Source organism: Erithacus rubecula (genome assembly GCF_903797595.1).
Source record: "Erithacus rubecula genome assembly, chromosome: 3".
In the NCBI taxonomy this organism is placed as follows: Eukaryota; Metazoa; Chordata; class Aves; order Passeriformes; family Muscicapidae; genus Erithacus; species Erithacus rubecula.
In genome coordinates this window covers 41760917-41784423 of record NC_136689.1, presented here as the reverse complement: position 1 = coordinate 41784423, position 23507 = coordinate 41760917, and the positions used below count along the sequence as shown (strand labels likewise).

The following is a 23507-nucleotide window of genomic DNA, read 5'->3' as shown; positions in this document are numbered from 1 at the left end:
AAATCCTACTTGGAAAATCAAATTGCTTTAATTGGAGAACTAACTGACTTCTCAGGAAACCAAATTTTATATACATATATACCAAATAAAGTTTATTTTTAGGTTTTTATTTGATTTTAAAGATTTGAGAACAAGTAGAAGATAAGTAAAATAGAGAGAAGAGATAAAAGAGGCATAAGAAAATACAGAAAATGAAAGACAAAACGAATAACTCCCAGAATAAAATAAAGTAGTTCAGTTGGAAGGTGCCTACAATGACCATCAGTCCAAATGCAATCTTTACATTACTACGCTGCATTATTCTGCACAATGCATCTTCTAAACACATTTTAAAGAAAGGATTTCACCAAAAGTGGACTTCCAGGGCACCAAAGCTTTTAATGGTAAGTTGATGGTAAATTCAACTTTTAATGGTAAGTTGATAAATTGAAGTTCAAGAGAGGGAAAAAATCACATTGATAGTTTAGTTAAACTGCCAGGATTTTTATTTCCATTTCCCTCTGTCCTTTTGGCCTGAGGTGAATGCTGAAGGGCACACCACCCCAAGAGAATTCTCTTTGTGTTCTCCCATCACTGGCACAGCAGCATTTCATGTACAAGCCCTAGATGAACTGGCATTTAGGAACAAAAATGCTCTTGCATCTTGGGCAGCAATTCACTCTGCCCTTTTCCTTCTACAGTCTGACACTGGCAAAAACTCATCCATCGGTTTAGGTCAAACACACACTTAACTTCAGTTCAACTCAGGAATGGTTGTTCCTGACAACAGGTGATCTCTCCACCTACTGCTTGGTTTCACTGAAAATTCAGGCAAGCAAATTTTGCCCAAGCCCTGCAAAAGATGATGCAGAAAGGGACCAGACAGGCATTGTACATGTCCAGCACACTGGCAATATGGGAAATCTTTCCATTGCTGCAGTCAGCCTGCTTAAATCACACTGCAGCCAAGAGCTATACTCATGGAGATGACCAGGTAGGTATTCAGCTATACACACTACCCCTTCTCCAACCATGTGTGATCTCCTCATATCTGGATGACCTGCAGTAATTTTTTAAGTTAATCTTTGATGTGTGGTTAAAAGTCACATCTCTTTTAAAAGAATGCATGTATGTAACTCCACTGATTTTACTGGGAGTCCATCAAGGATATCGATTTGATGCTTCACATTAAATACGTGCAGGACATGCCTCTTGATTTCCCTTTAAAAAGATGACTTTTTAAAACCTTCTAATCCATTTTCTTTTAACAATATTGAACTATTTAAAATGGTGCTCCATTTTCCATTTGGCTCTGAAAAAAAGTCTACCTAATGCTGGAAGACATTTACCATTTTCCTGCTAAGAGATGTAATGCACAATATTCCTGCAGGGTAGATAATTAATTACACTTGAGGTATCTGACATAAACTAACTACAATAGTTTGGTGAAAAGAACTTTCATTTCTGTTTGAATGCCTCCAATTAGTCAGTAAGTCCATTCACTCCCTCCCAAGCTCAATGCCCTCATATGAAATGACTGTACCTGTCATGCATATAGTTGACTCCGAGTAATAACTGTATAAACCAGTCTATTACTTGACTCTGAGTGAACATCCTCCCAGAATCTTTGTACTCTTGAATTTTAAAGTCTAGATCTCCACCCTGAAAAATATCACAACATATTTGTACATTTAAAGTATGTTTTCAAAAAATATCTCCATCATAGTACAGGACTCCACTTCCTTAGGCCTACAGGCATCCTGTTATGTAGGTCTGTAAAATCAACATGTGCACATGAATTCTGAACTCTCCCAGCACTAAAAGCATATACAAGTGAGGATCAAAATGGTATCAACCAGTCTGACTTTGTACTTTTCTCTTAGTGTTACACAAGATCACCAAAGTTTCCAACTGTTTTTCCTTTGTGTCACCCAACTTCAGCATCTGAGCTGGTCACCTCAAACCTTTATAGTCAACACAAAGGAACACACACCTGTTCAGTGCAATTATCTCTGTCATCTAGTTGTCTACTTTTGGAATGGATGGATCATGTTGTTGAAACACTGTTTCTCTGTAAAGATTTATGATGAGGGCCTGCATTGACTGGCTATGATATAGACACTTAGGTAAGTAAAATTATTCTGCCCTGATTGGTGTGAAAGAGTTAATAAATTTGAAAAAAGCATTTCCACTCCAGTCAAACATTGCACACTCAAGCAACACTTGTTTATTATGTTATAATAACCATGTCAGCATCAAAGAAACCATGTTATTCTCTTAAGAATTAAAATAGTCTCTTTAGTTATGATACTTTCCTCTCTTTCAAACTTTTGCCAGAAACAAAGCAGATTTACAGCCTCAAGAAGCAGGTGTTATTGTGATACTTCATTAAAACAACAATTGATCTTGAAGTAGCATTAGGAATGGAACAATAGGACACACAGCAGGAAGTGCCAATAAACCAGAAAATATACCCACAAAAAGACTGCTTGAAAACAGCAATCCAGATATTTGGAAATACCAGTTGTACAGCAATCCAATGAAAGAGGATTATGAGACTTCCAGGAAACCAATTCTTTTATCTCAAAAATATACAGATGGTTGCCAGATGCTTGTTTATCCAGTTTATAAAATAAATTAATTCTGTCTACAAGAATGCACACACATTAATGGCAACCAATGTGCTGAAGTAGCCAACCCCAGAGCTGTGAGTCTGATTACATTCTAATGACTAATTACCTTACATCAGGACAGCTTATTAGCCATAAATCATTACTTTTACATTATACATTCTACATAAAACCAAAAGTTTTAGATGTCACATACAAAAAACTATTTTGCCTGTACAATTGTACCAGTGCCATCATTTCCCATTACCATCCCTATATTCCTCTTTACTGTTGACTCTCACCATTTTATGATGTCCAGCATTTTTGTTTTTCTGTTCCCAACACCACAGTGCTTCATAATGCTGCTACAACATAAGCAGATTCTATCCGTGCAGATCTATACATTCATGTGCTTCTGACATGACTTTACAGTAATTTCTCTGGCCTTTCTGGTTCTATGTTACAACATTCCAAAGTGAGTGTGTTACAACAAAGCAAATCTGTTTTGTCATCTATCAAAAATGTGTTCCCTGATAATGTCCTGCAATTTTTTAACTGAAATGTCTGAATCATCCCATACACTAGGGAAGGGAAATGGGTTCAGCTCTCCATCTGCCACCCTACGGCAGCCCAGAGAGAAGCTCTTCTGGGAACTTGGAACTCTCAGCAGCTGCTTCCCCTTTGCAACTCCAAATGTTCAGCAGCTTCCCCCTGGCTGCTTGCAGCAGAGGAGAGGAAGGAAAGAAAAACTGTTTCTGGGTACTCCATTGCATGGCAGCCAGATGGGCTGTGACTGAGTCTACTCAGGCACCTCGAAAACAATGAGTCATGATTATACAATGAACTGTTCCAGACAGATGCCCCAGACCATCCAGAGCCCAGGACTGAGGGGGTGCTCAAACATGTGTCAGCTGGCTGCTGGCCTCAGAGGACTGTGTACTACCCAGGTGAGGACAGATGAAGTGCAGCAGGCTCCAATCACCGCTTCTCCTTGTCCCAGTGTGTCCCCTCTCACAATAACACATTGCCATGAAAAACACAAAGAAAAATAAGGGCAGCACCTACAGAGTTATGGCAGTGAATATTCTGAAGCTGAGGGACAATTCCTGCAAAAATTCTAAGGAGAACAAAAGCAGCTGAATAATGCATTACATGTGCCCTCACATAACTGCATACCTTTTTACCTTCAAGCAGGGAAGAGTGGTCTCAATGTTCTACAATTTACTTACCCTTGATTTTGTGTCTAAAAAAACAAAACCAAAACCACATTATAAACAATTTGCTGAAATACTGCTACTGTGAAACTCTGAAAAAAAATTTTAACCCAATTTCACTTTTTGGAAGGTCAGTCTAATGAAGTTCATATGGAATTCAACAATTTAACAAATTAGGTACATATGGAGTTTCCACGCTGCAGTTTCTATTTAAATATCAGAGTATCAAATACACCATTGCATTATCTAAAACAGCTTAGCATCTAGAGCTGATAACGTGAACAGGCATTGAATGCTTTAGTTATTCCTTTTGCTCAGATTTCCTTAGCATATGTGTACTCACATCACAGCTGAGACCACAGTCAAGAGACATAAATAATTGTCTGGGGAAAAGTACAAGGAGTTCTGCCTTATAATACTTTAAAATGATGCAATTTTTAAAATGCTTTGTAAAAACTGTATATTATTGAAGTCAAACTTGTGCTACAAAATTAAATCCAAGGTTATTTAAGGCATTTTTGCTTGAAATCAGTATTAGCTGATAATGTTTATACTACCCATAAGATTTTGATTTGGGAAAAGTGTCTAAGAAGTTCAACAATTAAGATCAAAACAGAACAAATATATTTTTTGACAATTTTGATTGAATTCAGTTGTAATAAAAGATGTCAAGCTGAGCCATGGAGACCAATGTTCTGTTTTTCTTTCACAGGACAAGGTACAGCACTGGGCAGCTGCACTGGAGGCTCTCTCTATGCTACTCAGCCAGAATGAACAAAGCACCGTGGCTAATGAATAAGTCACAGCACTTTGGAGAAAAGAGAATAGTGCTCAGGGGGGTAATTCTGTTTCCATGCCAACTTAATGTGTGCTCTTTGTTTTGAGTCTGCCCAAGAGTAGCAATTACTGCCAATCCAGTAATTATTCTATGCATGAGAAACTGAACATACTAGACTTCCAAGCTAGGATCAGGTAGCAGTACATTTTCCTCATTCTCAATTTATACATGGTCTAAACAGGCATCTTTTAGGTCAAAACACCCAGATCCTACCACACACAAAGGCAGGCTATAGATAAGTAAATCCAAAAGTACACTTTTGGAAATAGTCCCACTAAAACAGAAAATAAACTTTATAGCACTGTGTGCAACTTTGCTTTGTACTTTTCCTTGTCTGAACATTGAATGAAATATATTGTAATGGCATAAATGCAATGATACCACAGAATGTGTCCTTTGGGGAAAAGTCAGAAGCACATCCTATTGGGCCAGGTATCATCATGACCTCACCTAGCAGACTCAAAACTGAAAAGATCCAGTGCATATCCAGTGAATCCATCCCCTCTTCCTTCATCTGTCTTGCTGTAATACATTTTCACCTGTTTGATTATGTGATTCCCAGATTCTAAGGTAAATCTGTAGTAAAACATTTTCATGCAGAGTAGTTTATATTGCCTGCATTAAAAAAAACCCTAAAGCTCCATGGAGTGAAGCTTGCAATTACTCTGCTATTATGCTCTTTCTTATTCACCTGTAACTTTGTGCCAAATGAACAAAACAAAACCAAAAAACTCCTAAACAAACAAGAAAAAAAAGAGTAAAAAGCAGAGGATAGATAAAAGACACTATAGTGCTGCTGAAATAAGCTCCCTTATTCCTACACCTTTAACTGATCTGGTATTAGGCCACTTTGTACTGCTAGTAGAGAGAAAATTATGAGTGCATGGGAATAGCTTGACAGTTACAACAATCCTTCAGTCCTGGGCTCTGGATTTCCTCAAAGACATGACAATATTCTCAAACCCCAGCTGTCAGACATTTAAGGAATGCCACAAAAAGCTTCTGCATGGGTATTAAAATAGTATATGAACAAATATTCAGATTGTATCACAGAACTGAACATTTCAGATTTAATTTTTAAATATCCCCGAAATAAATATGCATTTAACTGTCCTCAAAGAAAGCTTCCAAGGAAGAAATAAACAACAGGAATGGTACTTGTTTAATTATTCTCATGAAAGCTAAATTTTTGAAGAAGTGTGATTAGTTAAGTCAAATCTGATTTGTGTACAGGTAACCCAGTAATCTAAGTTCATAATCATCCAAAGCATTTCAGCATGATAGCAGTGCACAACTGAAGAGTTTGCTTCACAGTTTCATAAAAAGATAACTTTATGTATGACAGATTTTTTTTTAAAGAGCAAATCTATATTTAATACAAAGTAGGCACTTGTTTTGTATAAACTACAAAAAAAAACTGGCTAAAGTATGCTTAAACTCTTATTTGAAATCTTTAAGACAGATTCCAGAAATATGTTCTTAAACCAAGTGCTGAAGTCAAAAAATTAAAGGTAAGTATTCTGTAGACCATCCTGCTTTAATATTTGTTGTATCCACTAAACTCAGGTCTTTAATTCACGGTTTTTCATTTTATAAAGCCAGTGTTGCTGCCAAATCCATCATCCATGAGACCAGTTGTAAGCTTCTTGTAATCACCTCCAAATTCACAAGTGAGTTTCCCCTTCCTCATTTATATCAGATTTTATAACGTGCCCCACACCCCCAGTCTCATCCTCTCACCCATCAGTAGCACATCACACACAAGTGGTACAACCTTCCTGAGTTCCCCACAGATCTGGCAGTGTGTCTGCACTTAAGCCTTTCTTGTAGCACCTGTAACACCAAATGAACTTGCACTTAAAGTTACCTATTTCTTCTTCTTTGGTTTATTTGTCTATGAGCCTCACAAGAGGAGGTAACATTCCTTTTCTGAAAGGAACACACCTAACAAGTAGCAGGTGATGCTGCAAGTTACAAAAACTAAAATTCAAAATAAAACATTTTCTAAAGTGTCTTCTTAGAAGACCCTACTTTAATACACACATTTTTTCAAATTTCTTCAGTCTCACCTCACAATACTCAGTGATAATGCAGAAACTATCTCGCTCCACAAAGCTTGCATAAAATTTGACAATGGCTGGATGATCTAATTTGGAGAGTAGCTGTGCTTCCAGATTTGCTTCAACTGTTTCATTAGGCTTTAGGTTTCCAACAGAGATTTCCTTTAGGACCTTTCTAGAGCAGAAAAAAAGGAGAAACCTCTATATTAATAAAACCAGAAAAATATAAAAAATATGTAACATTCAAAATCCCATAAAAATTTCCATAAATGCAAAATAGTATTGACCAACTATTAGCAACATGAAATTGATGAGGCAAATATGGGTAAACAATGAGAATGCATTGAAAGCCAAAATATGCTAGTCACCATATAGATTAAGCAACATTATATTAAAAATACTGTTTTGAAATATTTCTCCCACTAATTACCTACTGCACTGTTTTATTTAGAACATGTTTCCAGTACTAGGGATTACTGCATAATAACAAACATAAATAAAAATTAAATCTAAGTGATTTCAAACCCACTCAGAGCATATGGTCAAGGAATAGCAAGAAACTGCATTTGCAGCTTCTGCCCAAGTCTCTCCATGGAGGCATGAGAAAAATCACTGAGAGTAATATTTCTGTGGCTGTTTCTCTGGTGATAAACTATCAAATTTTTTTTCTGAAAATCAGCCTGTCCTTCACCTGAGCACATAAGTGAAAAGTGCAAATCCAGATTTGGGGCTGGAATCTAATTATACTGTTGCAATGGATTCTAACCCTTTAGTATTTAACGTTTGTTTAGGAAGACCCTAAATCCCCTGGAAAATGTTGGGAAAATTTATGGATTTTTAATATTCTCCAACCTTAACACATGAATGTGCACAAGAGAATTTGTAGCTCAGAATTAGCTCTATATAGAAGCTGGAGTAGGGCAGTTTACTGTTAACTTGACCTGGAAAAATATAGTGCAGGGCACTATGAGAAAGTACATTTTGCCAAGATTTTCCTGATTAAATGTTTTAAAAAGACAATAGAACATATTCCATTTCCATTTACTTTATAACTTAATGAAGAATAGATCATAGGTCATTTCTGAAGGAGATATTGAAGACTATTAGAGAATATTATGTTTCTTTACTGAAACTAAGTGGTAAATTTCCCCAAACTTTCGAATACATGAAAGGCAAGTTTCAGACTGAAGGGAAGCTCCCACAGTGCTTTTCATAATTTCCCCATTCAATAGAGCATGGTTGTAAAGCTACAGTTGTTAAACACGACAGTGATAAAATTACAATAATCCACATTATCTAAGGGGGAGAAAAAAAAAGCTGTGTTCCTTCATGAGAAAATTTCTTCCTAAGTCTGAACAATCAGTTCTGACTAGCAATGTTTGAATTTTCATATAAACTTGCCTAATGCCCATCAGGAATTGTGATGAAAAAAACATGCCCTTTGATCTGTTTCCATCTCTGCAGACAAGCTTTGTGGAACACAGACAGGCAATACCTACTGCAATCTCCTCATCTTCAGCTGATGTGGGTCATTACCCCTTCCTTCATAAAAATCATGTCACAGAACTGACAAGCAGAATGAGTCCTTGTTAAAGACCACTTAATACAAGTTTCTTGCATACCCAAGACAGCAATAAAAGCCTGATGTGTTGATGTGTACGGATAGCTTGTCATCTTAGTCACTCAGTGATCTTAATGCTGTCATAGCTGTCTGACAAGATGACAGGTGTTTTTCTCATTTAAATTAATTCCCAGAAGAAGAAATCAAGAAAATATACTTCTTGTAAATAAGGTATTGGTTTTCTGCAACACAATTCTAATTCATACCCGCAGCTGGAAGGCATTTGCTTCTAGAAAGAAAACTTTTGAATGTAATCAAGATTAGATATATCTGCATGCCTCTGGTATATGTGTGTATTGTGTCTATATGTAGATAAGGTTTTATTTTACTGCTTTAAATATGAAGAACCTGACTAGACTTCTTTCTGCAAAGCTTTTGATAATATTTCAGTAAATACACTTAAAAATTTAAGATATGTACTAAAAAACTCTGTGTTAATTAAGTATTGACAAAGAAGTTATGTCTGACTCTCAGAAGCCTCATAGAGGCAATGGGAAAGCCTCCAGATCTGAAGTGGCTCTTTTCTGCTAACTTTAGAAGAAACAAGGAAAATAAAATCCTGCAGCCAGAAAGTTATCTATATAAATTAACTATACTTTTTAACACATTAAACACCTAAAGAGTGCTTAAATTCACCCTAACCCAAGTATTTACTCAAGTAAATTCTACCTGAACAGGCAGCTAAAATGGGCACATTCTGTGCTTTATACAGCTACTAAGATAACTCAAATTTGGCCCCCCCTGGTATGTCAAATAGGCTGATAGATCAATCCACAAATAAAAACTTAGTAATCATATGAAAACAACAAATCTTTCTGAGCTAAACCATTCTGACTACATCTCCTCTCTACCATAAAATCCAGGTCTACATTTTGAAGGAGACAAAATGTTTCTGTTTCTATGATCCAACATGCATTTTATGGTTGGCTAATAATAAAGAGAGAGCCATGACTGCTCATAATTCAGACATGGTACTAGTAGATCATCTGCTGAAAAACTGCTTTCATTGTGTTACTTAACTATTTTTTGTAAACTGTTTGAAGTATTTTGAACAAATCTTTTGAACAGTGTTTTGAACATTTATTCTGGATTTTGGAAATAATACACTCTTTTGTTCAGATTTTATCAAGACTCCATCTGGAGTATACAGAGCCACCTGAAAGTCAAGTTTTTTCAAAAAAACTGCTCCTATATTTTCTGCCACTTAGGTTCAAGTATTAAGCAGAATATAAAAGCTGTTTGCATGAACTATGAAATCTCAGATTTATCACATGAACAAAGAAAATAGAGATCTAGGTGGCATCTATAGAAAACCAAATAAAGCCACGAAAATGTGGATATCCTCCGAACACAATACTTAACTACCCTTTCTGATGGAATGCTAAATGAGATACGCTAATTTAAATTTCAATAATATTATAAATTTGACTTAATGTAGAATATGACACAAAAGCAGATCAAAGAATTGTTTATGTTGGAAATGACCTTTATGATCATTGAGTCAAACCACAAACCTCACACTGCCAAGTCAACCACTAGACCATGTGTCTAAAGATAAGATAAAATGTCAATGAACACACAATTAAAATACTCCATTCCAGAAGTGCTAGCAGATACCTTAAATACAGAACAACAGCCTCCAGACTTTAACTGTGTGGGAAAAGCCTCATAATTCAATCAATAATGGAAATGCACTTTAAACTTTATTTTGAACTGACCACAGCTGAAAGAGTCTTGTAGTGAAAGTACTAATATCTGAAGAGTAAAAAAATCCAACATGTCACCATATACATCCATCCTGGAGGAAGCTGGGTTTGGTACAGATAACTACATCCATCCCTTCAGGGTGGGAAAATGACATAAGAGGTGAGCCCACACTACTTCCCAAAATACAGAAAACAACATCCCAGCCTCTGCAGTGCCCACGCCTCAACAGGCCCACACCCCTTCCCTGGAACACCTTCTCTGGGGACACCTTCTGATTGTCATTGGCAAAACCTTGCTGGCTTGTGCTGCCACACTTAGAAAAGCAGCCACGCACTGGGTCTGAAAGCACAATAATGGGGAGCAAGTGGGGCTAAAGAGAGCCAGACTTAAGGCAAGAGAAAAATAAACATGAAGGTGGAACCCTCCAGTATTCAGGCACGCAGTGGGAATCCCTTTATGAGCTTTACTAGTGACTGACAATACACCACAGCAGTATTTATCTCAGTCTATTTGCACTGATCTAAAATTGAACGTTTTACAACCCATCTGGTATTTGTTTACATCGGTGACATACTTTATTATTATATAATTTGGTTTATTGGATCAGACGCAATTCTTAAAAGGCAGTGCTTCTCAAAATGCACTCTGTTCATTGAGTAAACTGCAATATGAATTATTGCCTAGGTAAATTTGCTTGCTGAGAAGGAAGTAAAAGAAATATAGCTCTTTTAATGTCAAGAATAAATAGGTCTGATAAAATAACAGAAAAATTGTGATCGAGGAATATATGATCAAAAGTTTAAGCTTTTAAATAAACAGAAACTTATTTTACACAGGCAGTTCTTCAGTTAACTGCAGTTAACGATAGTTTCATTTAGGTTTTGAGTTGCCACTATGGAGAACTGTAGCATAACCCATAACTGTGAGCTGTATTTCTATCCATGCTGACCTTTGCAGGACTACCACTACACCCTGGTAACTCTTCAGTACAAGGACCAGGTGCAATTCTGTAAAAATGCATCACCTCTTACTGGGTCTGTACCTGGATCTGAAATTGGCCACAAACAGTAAAATTAATGAAGTGCCTGTCTAATTAATGATGCCTTTTACCCTACTCACCAAATGGCAAACAGAGAAGGTACAGCTCTGCAAATGGGGACCAAAATGAAAAAGAGGTGACAACCTTCATGAAGAAAATTTGCATAAAGCTTCCACATTATTAAAACTGTTAGGGAAATTTGGTAACAAAGGCACCATGTGCCTACAGACAGGACCAAGTCACTGACCATTACTGCTACTTCTTTTCTGCAGTTGACAGCTTAGTAACAAAAATTCAAACAGTAATTCTTTACATTTTATCCATCATATTTGGAACACCAATGTCTGCATGGTCAGATAATTTAAAAACATGCATCTATCTGTTAGAGAAGGAGGAAGATGGTGGAACCATGAAATACAGTAAGTCAGCATACACAAATCAGTCTTACCTAGAATTCTTGGGTTTAGTTAAGGAAAGAAACACAGTAAATTAAGAGCATTTGACTTCTTTGGGAAAATCAAGAGGATTACCACAATTCCAGTGAAAAGCAAACCAGTGCTGTTTGGTACTCCTCCCTGCATATACATACTTACTCATTATCCAAAGCATTTCAGACCCAAGTATTACTATGGAACTCCTAAACTGAATTTTGGTTTCCCCTGCCCACTGTGGATTTATTAACCAAGCCATAACCCCGTTTCAATAGCAAGTACCACTGCATAGCTTCTTAAATAAAATGCAGCACTTCTTTTGTCGTCCTCCTGGACATTACTGACTTCCTGGTAATGCCAGAACAGTCACCAGCAACTCGTTTTTTCTGTTCTCCAAAATATCCTATTCACACTGTTCATGAACATTCACAAACACTGAGAACTAATCCCTGAGTTAAACACTATGAATTCAATCACTATATGAGCATTGTAATATCTGCAGATGGATTAAATATAATTTCATTTTCTGAATAAGCACTTTAACTAATTTACACTCGTTTTAATATCTTTGAATGGCAATGATATTTCTTAAATTTGCAAATGAAATGGATGATTCACTTTACACTTCCAAAAGCAAGTCACATTTAAATCACCTACAAATACTTTTCAAGATGCCAAATTTTCAAATGCCATAACATATCCACTAACACTGAACAGGGCAACTCATGATGAAAACAGTTTATGCTTATTTGAAAATTAAGAGTTCCTAATTAGCACCCAAAAAAATGCTGAATCTATTTTCTGGAAAGAAAATACTGTGGAAATAAGTTAGCCTCAAGGAATGAAGCTTACATAATTTCTTCTGCACTGAGCAAACTCTCATTTATACAAAGGGGCATAACTTAAATTATTTTTGGTCAACCATATGTGCCAATTTTGGAAAAAAGTCAGTAATTATAAAGCAAAGCAGAGTAATTGTGTTATCTTCCACTGAAGTAGACAAGTAATAAAATGAAATTATTTATTTAGATATAAAAATGCATTTACTGTGAATAATTCTTTCATTAGTCATCTACATTGATAAAAAATGAGAGAATAAAATTAGGCATTGATTAATAAAGGAAGAAATTTTCTCTAAAGCCATATTTTTGAAATTTGAACTTTTTTCCTTGAGAGAAATAGAAAAATAAAATGTAAATACATTTATAGAGCATTCATATATTTCAGCTCTAAATCAAATACTAGCAGACTGTGATTGAACAGAAGAAATTTGTGTCTTAAGAGAAAAATTACTAAAAATTATGATGAGATACTAATACCTGTGAATGTACTTATGTCTAGCAATACTTTCTGGTTACATGTTGCATTATCTCCCTCTACTGTTCATTCAGCCTTTTTCCTACAGCCCAGTCTAGCTTAAGAATGCAATTAAGCAAAATGCTGTCCCTGACCTAAATGGGATTTTTGAGAAATACAACAAGGAACTAAATAATTGGTTTATTCTCTGCATCTTTGAAGACTTCCAGCACACAACAAATCTTCTAAACCAGCATTGTAATTTCATTACACAGACAATATACTTTACAATTAACTGCTCTCTGCTAATTAACATTTGCTTTCAAACAAGAGGAGACACCATTACAGAACTCAAGACTGACTGCAGCATTTTGTCTTCAAGCTTTTAAATATGATTAAACATCTCATAATTGCCATGTTATAAATTTTCAACTAGCAGCCTTGAGCTAGAGCATCTGCCAAAAATGAGTTTTCCTTCTATAGGAATTAGTCAGGATTTTTTAAATTAGTTACAAATTAGAATTAGAAATCAGAAATTTAGAGTTCAATTAGAAATTCTGAAGAAAGACCTTCATATCATGATCTATATTCATCAGTTCACAGAAAACAGACTATTTTGAGCAATAGTAGTTGTGAAGGGAAACCAGACATACTAAAATTGCTATAAGAATACATTACATAGAAATTCAACTAAAGCACTTGTTATTGCAAAGTTTAATTGGTTCTCTTCTGAATTTAAATATATTTGTAAGCAGAATTATGTTCTTTCACTGTTGCAAGGATATTTATGTCAATAGTATTGTCTCTCCAGTGTAACTAATTCCCAAAAGTAATTTAAACAGTAATTGCTGCAATTTTAATGAGAAAATTCACTCTCCCTACACGTCTCTTTCCATCAGGCATCTCCTTCAATGTTAATTTCTGATATGCATTCAAGTATCTATACTACCAGGAAAAAAAAGGAAAAAAAAAACGGGAGGAGTGTAGAAAAAGATAAAAACATGGTTTATAGCTTTACAAAAGCACATTACTAAATAGTCTGCAACCAAAGGCAAAGAGAATCAAGCAATTCTGAGGAAATTATTTGCATGTAACATCCATTGTTAGATAAAAATCTTTTAATACTTTTAAGCCCTCCTGAGTATGATACTCTGGTCTTAACAATCTGAAACACATGCAATTAAAACCTTAAGCAACTACCCAACAACATTAAAAAGTTTTAGAACACTTGAAGGGCACACCGTGGATGTATGGGAAACAACAAACTAGGAATTACAGTCTCTAAGTCACATAAGCACAACAACAAAACAAAACAGAAAAAAAAATAGGGGAAGTACACTGACTGCCCAACAAATCCAGAATTTATTCCACTCACTGCAGCAGTTTTATCGTTACAATGTACCAGATGCAACAAAAATCTGGAGGCTCATTCTGCAGGGAAGATATTCAAATTACACTGATGCAGACTTAAGAGCAAACACCTTGCCAATAAGGGTAGCCCATAAGAAGATACAGCAGACAGGTATATTTAAATATTTTGAATGTCTTTGAGGCAGGTGGCCACAGCTCACCCTAAATAATAATACTGCACCTTTCCCCATTTTCTTACTAAAACTAGCTTACAAATGCAGGAAAATTAGTTTCAGCAAAATGAATGAGACAGAAGTGATCTCAAGGCATTTGGTTAACTACAAAATCATTAAATTCTGTCTCTACTGTGCATCTCAAAGAGAGGTAATTAACCAATAATGCCTTAAGCACAGTTCTCCACCCAGTGTTGAAAGGGTGCTTGGAAACAATTCTCAAAACAATGAACTCAACCACCAGCACTGCTCACTGCCTGCATGTCAGACCAGAATGCAGGTGGTGAGTGCTGCAGCACTGAGCTCCTGGGAGCTCAGCTCTGTGCAGGACAAGATTTATTGTAAAACCAAGTAGTATTTCTTTTAGGGCATACTGCCTCCCACTTAGATATGTAAAAGACAGTTAGCATTCTCCCCAGTCAAATGGACAAGTCCCACCAAAAACAAAAAAGTAGGCTACTTGGTTTAAGAAAGGTGTATTAAAGGAGAGCAGTAAAAAAACCAAAGAAGCCGCCAATAATGAACCACGAAACTTATAAAGGTGATTGAGCAGATTTAAAAGTTGTATCAGACAGGACTGAGAAAGATTTCACAGATACCTGTGTTACATAAGCTGAACAAAGAGTCTTGGTATGGATCTTTTACTCCCAAAGAAGCCACAGAATGGTGGGTTTTATGCTTTTGATAATGAGGGAACTAGGAAATTTAACACAGTATTTGCATGTGCAAAGGACTGCAGCACAGCTGTGACTTTAAATTGCCAAATCCATCACCAGCATGGGCAGGTGAAATCTCACATCTTGTGCTTCAATGCCAAGCTACCAACAGCATTCACAGAGCTTTATCCAGCACAGGAGCTTCCTAAACTTTCTTACATTGAGCTGGAGGAGCCTTACTGTGCTGGGATGCAGGAAAAGCTGGGCACTGACAGGGATGCAGGAGGTAAGGACTAAAGCACTCTCCTACATGGTTTCCAGTGAGATCTGCTTTGGGTGAGTCCAAGGTTATCAAACTTGTCTTTAAATCAGGATTGTACTGGCCTGCACTTGAAACGATCTGAAACCATTATGGCCACAGCTGGGACTGCCTGCTAAACTTGAAGCAAAACATTTACAGTTTCACTCCCTTGCAACCTCCATGGAAGACGTACTCTGAACTAAAGCATGAGAGCATCAGCCACCTTTACAGAGGTTCAGCCAGGAAATTGCTTGGACACTTAGCTCTAGGCCTTGACTCCTGTAATATTGCTCACAGAATATGAAAGTCATGCTTGGCCACTCGAGTGGAAAGCTTATGCAGGCTCACTTCTCAAACTGCTCTAGCTAAATCCACAAGGTCAATGCCTCTTATTTGGACCAAGCATGACCGTACCCAGGGTGGCATGGTAGTTGAGCCTTACATGGAAAAGCACAGGCACAGGTGACTGAACCAAGCAAAAGATGGTTTATTAAGAAAAGCTTATTTAAAATTAAGTCACAATTAGGAAGGTCCTACAGCAAATGCTCTTTTGATCAGTTTTCAAGGAGATTGTGCATATTCCTTCACAAATCTAAAATGCCCTGATAAATTCTAGTCCTAATTTCTAGTTTTTATTATTAAATGAAGGAGAAGAACAAAGGAAAGCAGTATAATAGGATGAATATGCACACCACAACTGGCAGGGAGTAATTTATTTCTGTTTTAATCAATTCAACATCAAATGGCCATTCCCTTGGAATACCTTCAGAGAAGCAAATAGGCAGCAAACACAGGGATTTGGCAACACAGCAATCTGCTGATTGTTACTTGGATATTCATAAGGAACAAATCTCTCCCACCTTTAGATTTTATATCACTTGTTATAAGAAGTCATAAATAATTGAAAGTCACATGATAAATTATTCAGCTAAGCGCACAGTTTCCAAGGAATCCTAGCATGAGTCTGGATTAAAGCTATAATGCAAGTCAGATGCAGAAGTAGAGCTGACACCCCACAGTTACCACACAGTGGAGCAGTCCAGGGAGTTTGGCTCTTGTCAGCGTGTCCTTTCCACCACAGGGACACATAAATACCTTGTGAATATTTATGAAATAGAAGTCCCTATTGCCTACTGTGTGCTTCAGCTGCTTGCCAATACATGGTTATGAATCAGAGGCACTTAACCCAGAGCTTCTCTTGGCACAACTGATTAGGACATTCGTTTTCTTTAAGTGATGGAACTGTCCTTCAAGACTACTGATGAACTTATCTCTGCTGTAAAAGACTTTGTCTTTAACCATAGTTACATGTTATCATTAACTGAGAAGATATTCAGGGGGACTAGTATAGAAGTGAATGCAGGAATATTATTTAGTTGTAAAAATGCTGGTACAACCCTGCAACTTTATAACAACCAAGTTATCTGCTTTGGTCCATAACGTCCAGGAACAAATAAATACCAAATAATCCAGAAACTAAGACATCCTGTGTAAATTGGAAAGAAGCTTGCCTTTGTACAGGTATGTCTCTTGTACTTAACTGACTTCAGGGTCTAAGACATGAATTCTGATCCTAGTCTCTTTCAAAAAAAGGGGGGAAATTGATAATCTCTCTCCTGCATAGATTGTCTAGTACATGAGAAACTTCATTCATAGTGAAGAACCTCCCAGGTTCTGACCTTTCTCTCTATAAGGGCATTTTTTTTTGTTCTCCACTCTGCTGCTTTCAAATAAATTGCAGGGACTTCTATCTGAGATATCTGACAATCATACAACAGGATCTAAAGCTCTTACACCAGAAAATAAAATAAAAAAAAAAAAAGGAAGGCAACAGGCAAAGAATGTGTCCTACAATGCAACACTTCAGCAACACTTAAGAGTTAGAGTAACACTTAAGACTTAGAGTAAGGGACTTACATATGCTACTATACTTGTGGTACTTCATAATCTAATTGTTTTTAGAGTGGGCAAGTCAACCATATCATAGTGATCTAGTATGATCTGATCCCATCCATACAAAGAACTGGAGAGAAGCATGAAGCTGGCATGTACTTCTTAGAAAGGCAGGCACTACTGGCCTGAGCAGCCCTGAAAGTTTTATGTGAAATAAATCTGTTTGAGGTATGCCCCAAATAATCAACTCTCTCTCCTTCACAGCTGAAGCAAGTCTGTGCATAATGATCCCTGAGAGATAACAAAATACACGGCACAACCTAAAACTGTTTCTAGAATCATGCAAAAATTCTGCTGAGCGTACTTGAAATTACATGATAACCACAGTTAGTCTCTGCATTAACTTATCTTATAGACATTGCACTAATGGAAAATCAAGGAGAGCCCTGAACAGTTTCTGTAGGAATATGTAATATTTCTTGGGAATGTGTATTCCTATTACTTATTCCCATGTTTTTTCATAGTCCTTTAGACTACAGCAGTTTTCAATAAATTATCTGTGGCTGAGTTTACACTCTACATAACATTTGTCTCAGCATGCTCTAGTTCATCTCTGAAACAATAAAAACAGAATTCTAATTCTGCTGAGGTCACAATTGTGTTGTTTGTGGGTTTTTTCAATCAAAGTGCCTTCAGAGCTGTATTAAGATCATTCTTTTGAACCACATAAATTTTCCTTTAAAAATACATATATAACACAAGTAGCAACCAGTACAGTTCCATATGAGATTAGCTGAAAGCAGTATTGAAAATGTGACTTCTAGCATATTTTACCACCTTAAGAAACCAGCATTTATAAATCCCACACTCTGTATCATTATGCTACCTGTGTTTTCATGCTCAATTGGGATAGTATTTTTGTCATTCATTAGCATACAAGCAGTAGAAATTTGGGGGCATTCCCTCGTCGCTTCTCACTTGGAAGGAATTAACTGTGATAGGCGAGCACCCCCTTGTGATGGAAGGCTTAAACACAGCACTGCACATATTACAGCACTTGGGCAGGTTAAATACTGGTGTATTTCATTGTACTGTGGTCACAAAAAGAGACTGATAAAAAATTTAAAAACAAAAATATGTAATTTGATATTCAATCTCTGTCCTGAGGACACACTCAGGCTTATCTCTAACAAAACACAAGCACGAAATGCTGCAGGCAGTAAATGTTTGTTCAAGGCAGTCACTCAAAATTCTTAGGAAAAAAAATAAAAATAACCACTTAAAAGCTTAAGATATGCTCCTTGTTTTTGAGGACTGACAGGTTGTGCTATAGCAGCAAATGTGTGAGACCCACATTTCACTACACTGTTAATATTCTAAGAATGAGTTTAGTAACAGCTGAGTTCTGAAGCTTTTTTAAAGCTCAGATAGTTACTGTCACCCCATGTGCATGATAGACTATCTTAACATAAAAATACTGTTTATTGGTTTTAATGAAATATTTCACTATAGAACTTTTTTTTTTTTTTTTTTGAGAAAAGTGTAGCTAAGGCTATGAGATAGTCAAAACCTTTTAAGACATGTGAAAAAATCTAAGAGCTTAGTGGACACTAACCATAATCCAAAGACCTGAGAATCTGTAAATTGATGTAGAAGGAAAACAATTGACAGAATTATGCCTTGGCTGCACTTATTAAAGCAATATTGCCAATAATGTGTGGCCATAAGTAGCAAAAGTGAGGGACAATGAATCAGAAAAGCTTTTTAATTGTGTAAGTGCTCATTATTATCATTATTGGCCCATCAATAAGGACTAATAGACCTCCCTATTTAAAGGAATTATGTACTTCTGGCTGAGGAGCAACTTGATGTTTCTGACTTTAGACAAAGAGCTTTACAAATATTTTTGGATAAAACAAAAATATTTATAGTTAAATTTCACTTAGTGAAATTTCACAAGGTACTACACATGGTACTACATACTACTACTACAGTTCTGCACAACAGAAAGCCAGCCACAAACCCAACATCAAATCCACATACAGGAATGTCAACACACTGAAAATGTTCTTTTGTCATTGTGGCTTCAGGATCCCAAAGAGTTTATCAATAAAACTGATGAGACTTGTTCAAATTCAGGCAAGCTAAAAAAAAAATCAAGATTTTCTGGCAATGAAAAAAAAAATCAAACCTTCTACCAGTTAGGTATAAAGCAAATAGAAAGGTGTTTACAGGAATTTCTGTAACTCTTCCTTCTCAGGTTTCATTTAGACAACTCAGTTATAAAAATTAGGTCATCAGTACTCTATAAAGTTTTTTTTCTGAGACGACTCCAACAATCTGAGTCTTTACAGTAACATAGAATCAATTCCTGAAGGCATCCAATTAAGTGTTATCAAAACAAGTCTGCTTCTACCTTACATCCTCACTGAAGTTAGACAGTTAAGGTTGCAACATAACACCAAACTGAGACATGACACATAAATACAAAGAAAATATCTACAATGCAAGAAATATGTTCCCAACATTTTTATTTAAAACATGTAAAGGGTTTACTTACAATTCTTCTCCTTGTTTTGCTTTTCTGTCGTTAACCAAATACACACTTCCAAAGCTCCCATTGCCAAGTTTCCTCTCAATAGTGTATCTTCTTGCAATCATAGCCTCTGAGCAAGCAGAATTAAATCTGGCAACAGTGACATGCTTAGCAGTTTCTTGAAATTTCAGCATTTCTCTGTGCAACCAAAACTACACAAATTTCTCAAGGATGTAGCTTTCAAATCCTTTTATTCTTCAATGGATGCTCACAGAAATCACTTGAAACAGAAAAATATTGATTTGTCAATGTATTATTCTTATTAAACTTCTCATTTAATTCTGTACCAGTGTTTACAGTGCCCAGCTTGCAGCAAACACAAATTAAGTGGAATCATTAGCTGCTAAATTGTAGGTAGCAGACTTGATAAACAAACTCCAGATAATGTAGATGTGACATAGTCAGTCTTCCTCTAAATCAACCTTAAATTTAATTCACTGAACTGATAGCACAGTTCCCCTAGATACAGCACTCTTCCTCACCACCTGTCTTTACACCACCAAAAATATCTACATTTCAGGATACTAATTTCAAGATTTTTGTACATATTGAAGCATAACCTCCACCCATAATTTGAGTTCTCTCCATCTCTGTTTTCCCTGCTCTTTCATTTACCCCTCAGATTTCACCATCTGTTTCAGGGCTGACCTCGCAGCTTCACTGTGACTCACTACTAGAATCTTCTGCAAATTAGTTTCACAGAAAATCTGCAAGACTTTCAATAAAACCCAACTCTCCCTGAAGTTCATTTCTCCTTCACTGTGTCATGAGTCACCTTTCCAACCTTTCCAACAAGTTAGCTTTGGTTGGGAATTCTTGTCTCGCTGAGGTCCTAATTCTGCCAACATAAGGACTGCAAAGGCCAAGCTCTAGCATTTCTATGGTTTTCAATAGCTCAACTTGAGTTTAGAGTAATTTTTTTACTCAACCTTCCTCATCCCAAATGAAAAAGTGGAGGTGTTTCACTGCACATAATAAAACAATATTGCTTTCACTGCTTTGTCTGTATATAATGCTACGTGCATAATTTTGCTCACAGATCCTTTGGAGCAAGTAAAGATCTTGCAAGATCAGTGCTCCTATTGTTACCATCCATCAGCACTGCAGAGCAGCAGGCCCACACTGACCTTGCTCATCACATCATTCCAAGGCCAAGGAAAGCACATAAACAGGAGTTTCATTTGGGCAGTGCTGGCTTTGGAAGAGCAAAGACAAATTGCTTCATTTTAAAAGCTGTACACCTTTAGGTTCCAAGTCACTAGTTTATCTTCCAATGAACACAGAGCCTAAATTAAGATTACAGATTTGTGTCTTGCAACAACAAACTCTGTGAGTATGTGTGTATAGACACAATAACCTGTTTTCATATCCATCTGCTGAGCTGCTGTCACACAACACCAAAAAAAGCCTGCACTGTCACCATGTTACAAAACAGATAAACTTTAATTACTACAAGACATCTTAAATCAAATCCTGGATGTTTTTTAAACTACAAGACTCCTAATGCTATTTCTTTATTCTCTTTCAACAGCATTGACAAAAATTTTGAAATGTCAATGCTAAGAAGAGAATGTCAGCTAGAAAATTATTTATCTGTAATTCCAAATCTGTCTGAAGGAGCCCAAATGGATCATGTTGAGGTGTAGAGGAGGGGAGGGCAGAAAGATGAACTCCATAAAATATTATACTGCCAATTCTAGAAAGTTTATGCAATTTTCATTTACTGTTCTATTCTCTTAATTGCTGTTTTATGCATGCCTTCATAAATTCTTTTAGAAATAGTTGCTTAGAAAAACTGCTGAGCTATATTCACCTATATTTTTCTTTCTGAAGTCATTTAACACAGCTCATCTTTGAATTTTCATACTTACTTGGGTCTAGGAATATATGACAATCCTTTACACCACAAAACCATGCTTAAGATCAAGTAGGTCACTGAGTTTAACTTCTGTGCTTTATATCTAATAATGTCTCTCACCTTTTATTCTCTATGCTTCAAGTTCCCTCCCTATATAATAACAGTAATAATTATCATGTAACTTTGTGAAATGCTTTAGTGTCTGAAGAGTGTCATGAGGTGCATTTTAATGGCACAGAAGAGGTAGATTTCTATGCACTGCATCTGAAAGAAATGCCCTTTAAGAGCCAAGAGACCTTAAAGATTGACTCAGCTGCAAGACTGATGGATTCTTCAAGAAGCATATGAACCTCTCCTACCTCACTCAAACCTTTATTCCAACCTTCCTTGTGCTCCTTTCCTACTTTCCATCTCCCACTGATCAGATGTTTCCCAAGCAGCAACAACAATTGCTTAATTAAAGTTCAGAATAACTAGAGATAACACAAAGCAATCAAGTCTCCAGCTCTCTTCTAAAAAATTCTCAGTATACCCTATCCAGTATCTTAGGTAAGGAGTTTCCTTTGTCCTGTCCACCATTCCCAGAGTCAGGCAGTCTGCTGATGCCAACCAAACTAATGCAATTATATTGTCTGAATCACTATTTTTTTTATTTTCTTCCTTGGCTAGAGTTAAATCTTCCCTTTTTAGCTGCAAACTTAAGGAAAGTTGCTGGTTAGGGTTTCACAGTTCTGCCTACACACGCTAAGCACAAATAGTCTCAACTTCTCCCCTGACCTTTCTTAGTTTCTGTAAGAAAGATTAACCTTCAGGTCTCTTTAGCAACAGCTGAAATACTCTGACATTTTGTGCTTCCAAGATAATCCCTTCTTTTCCAATCGAGGCCATTCTCCAGTTTTATCAGGTTTTCTTTTTATTCCCTAAGAACCACTGTTACATTGACATTTGCCACCTTCCACCTCTGGCAGCACAAATTCTACTCTTCATATTTAGCTGTAAATATATTCAGTATTTACTTCCTTGGTTTTTTTCCTGCCGATGATTTCACTGGCCCACTCCTTTAAATGTTTTGAAAATTCAAAAAAATGAGATTTTCCTTGTTTTTTTCCTTCACGGAAAAAAATAAAATAAAATAAAATAAACTTTTTAACACTGGCTCCATTATTTTTTTCTGCTACATCGTTATAAACTTACCCAAGGCTAAAGTGACATCATCTCACTTAACTCAGTTTTTTACTCTTCCTAGAGAAATGATAACTATATTTTCTTAGTAGTGCTGGTAGCAAAGGAGCTTGAGGGTGATGGTAAAAAGGGTTCAAATGTACTCAACTATCAACTTTAGTATCTCCCTGACGCACATTCGGGGTGCCTAGATCCCCTAGGATAACTTCGGGAATGTTATTACCTGGTTACATGACTGTGTAAGACTCAAACACAAACTGGCACCCACACTCCACCAGAGCAAGGGGCGAGGGCGGCGTCCCCGTTCCTCATCCCTCCGGGACGGCGGGGCTGGGGTGCCTGGGCTGGCCGTGTCCCTGGCCGTGCCCCGTGTCCCCGGCCGTGCCCCGTGTCCCTGGCCGTGCCCCGTGTCCCCGGCCGTGCCCCGTGTCCCCGGCCGTGCCCCGTGTCCCTGGCCCTGTCCCGTGTCCCTGGCCGTGCCCCGTGTCCCTGGCCGTGCCCCGTGTCCCCGGGCTGGCCCGGGGCAGGCAGTGCTGCTCAGCGCCCGGGGCTCGCAGCGCTCCCGGCCCGGCCCGGCCCGCGCGGCCCCGTCGCCAGGAGACGCGGGAGGAGCCCGAGGAAGCGGATCCGGGATCGGAGGGCGC

At 37.1% G+C, this 23507-nt stretch overlaps 1 protein-coding gene across 8 annotated transcripts in view; it reads right to left on the bottom strand.

Moving 5' to 3' along the window:
• Positions 1–23437, bottom strand: part of NEK11 (NIMA related kinase 11) — an 80345-nt gene extending 56908 nt beyond the window's left edge. For 2 of the 8 annotated variants that reach the window (XM_079300650.1, XM_079300649.1), the window contains exons 1-3: positions 19788–21878; positions 6710–6875; positions 1523–1641 (exon numbers count right to left, since the gene is read on the bottom strand). In XM_079300650.1, the coding sequence (XP_079156776.1) occupies positions 1523–1641; positions 6710–6875; positions 19788–19957 (455 nt within the window). In that variant the 5' untranslated portion in view covers positions 19958–21878. The other 6 variants (XM_079300648.1, XM_079300647.1, XM_079300653.1 and 3 more) reach the window with 6 other exon arrangements.
• Positions 23438–23507: the final 70 nt, after the last annotated feature.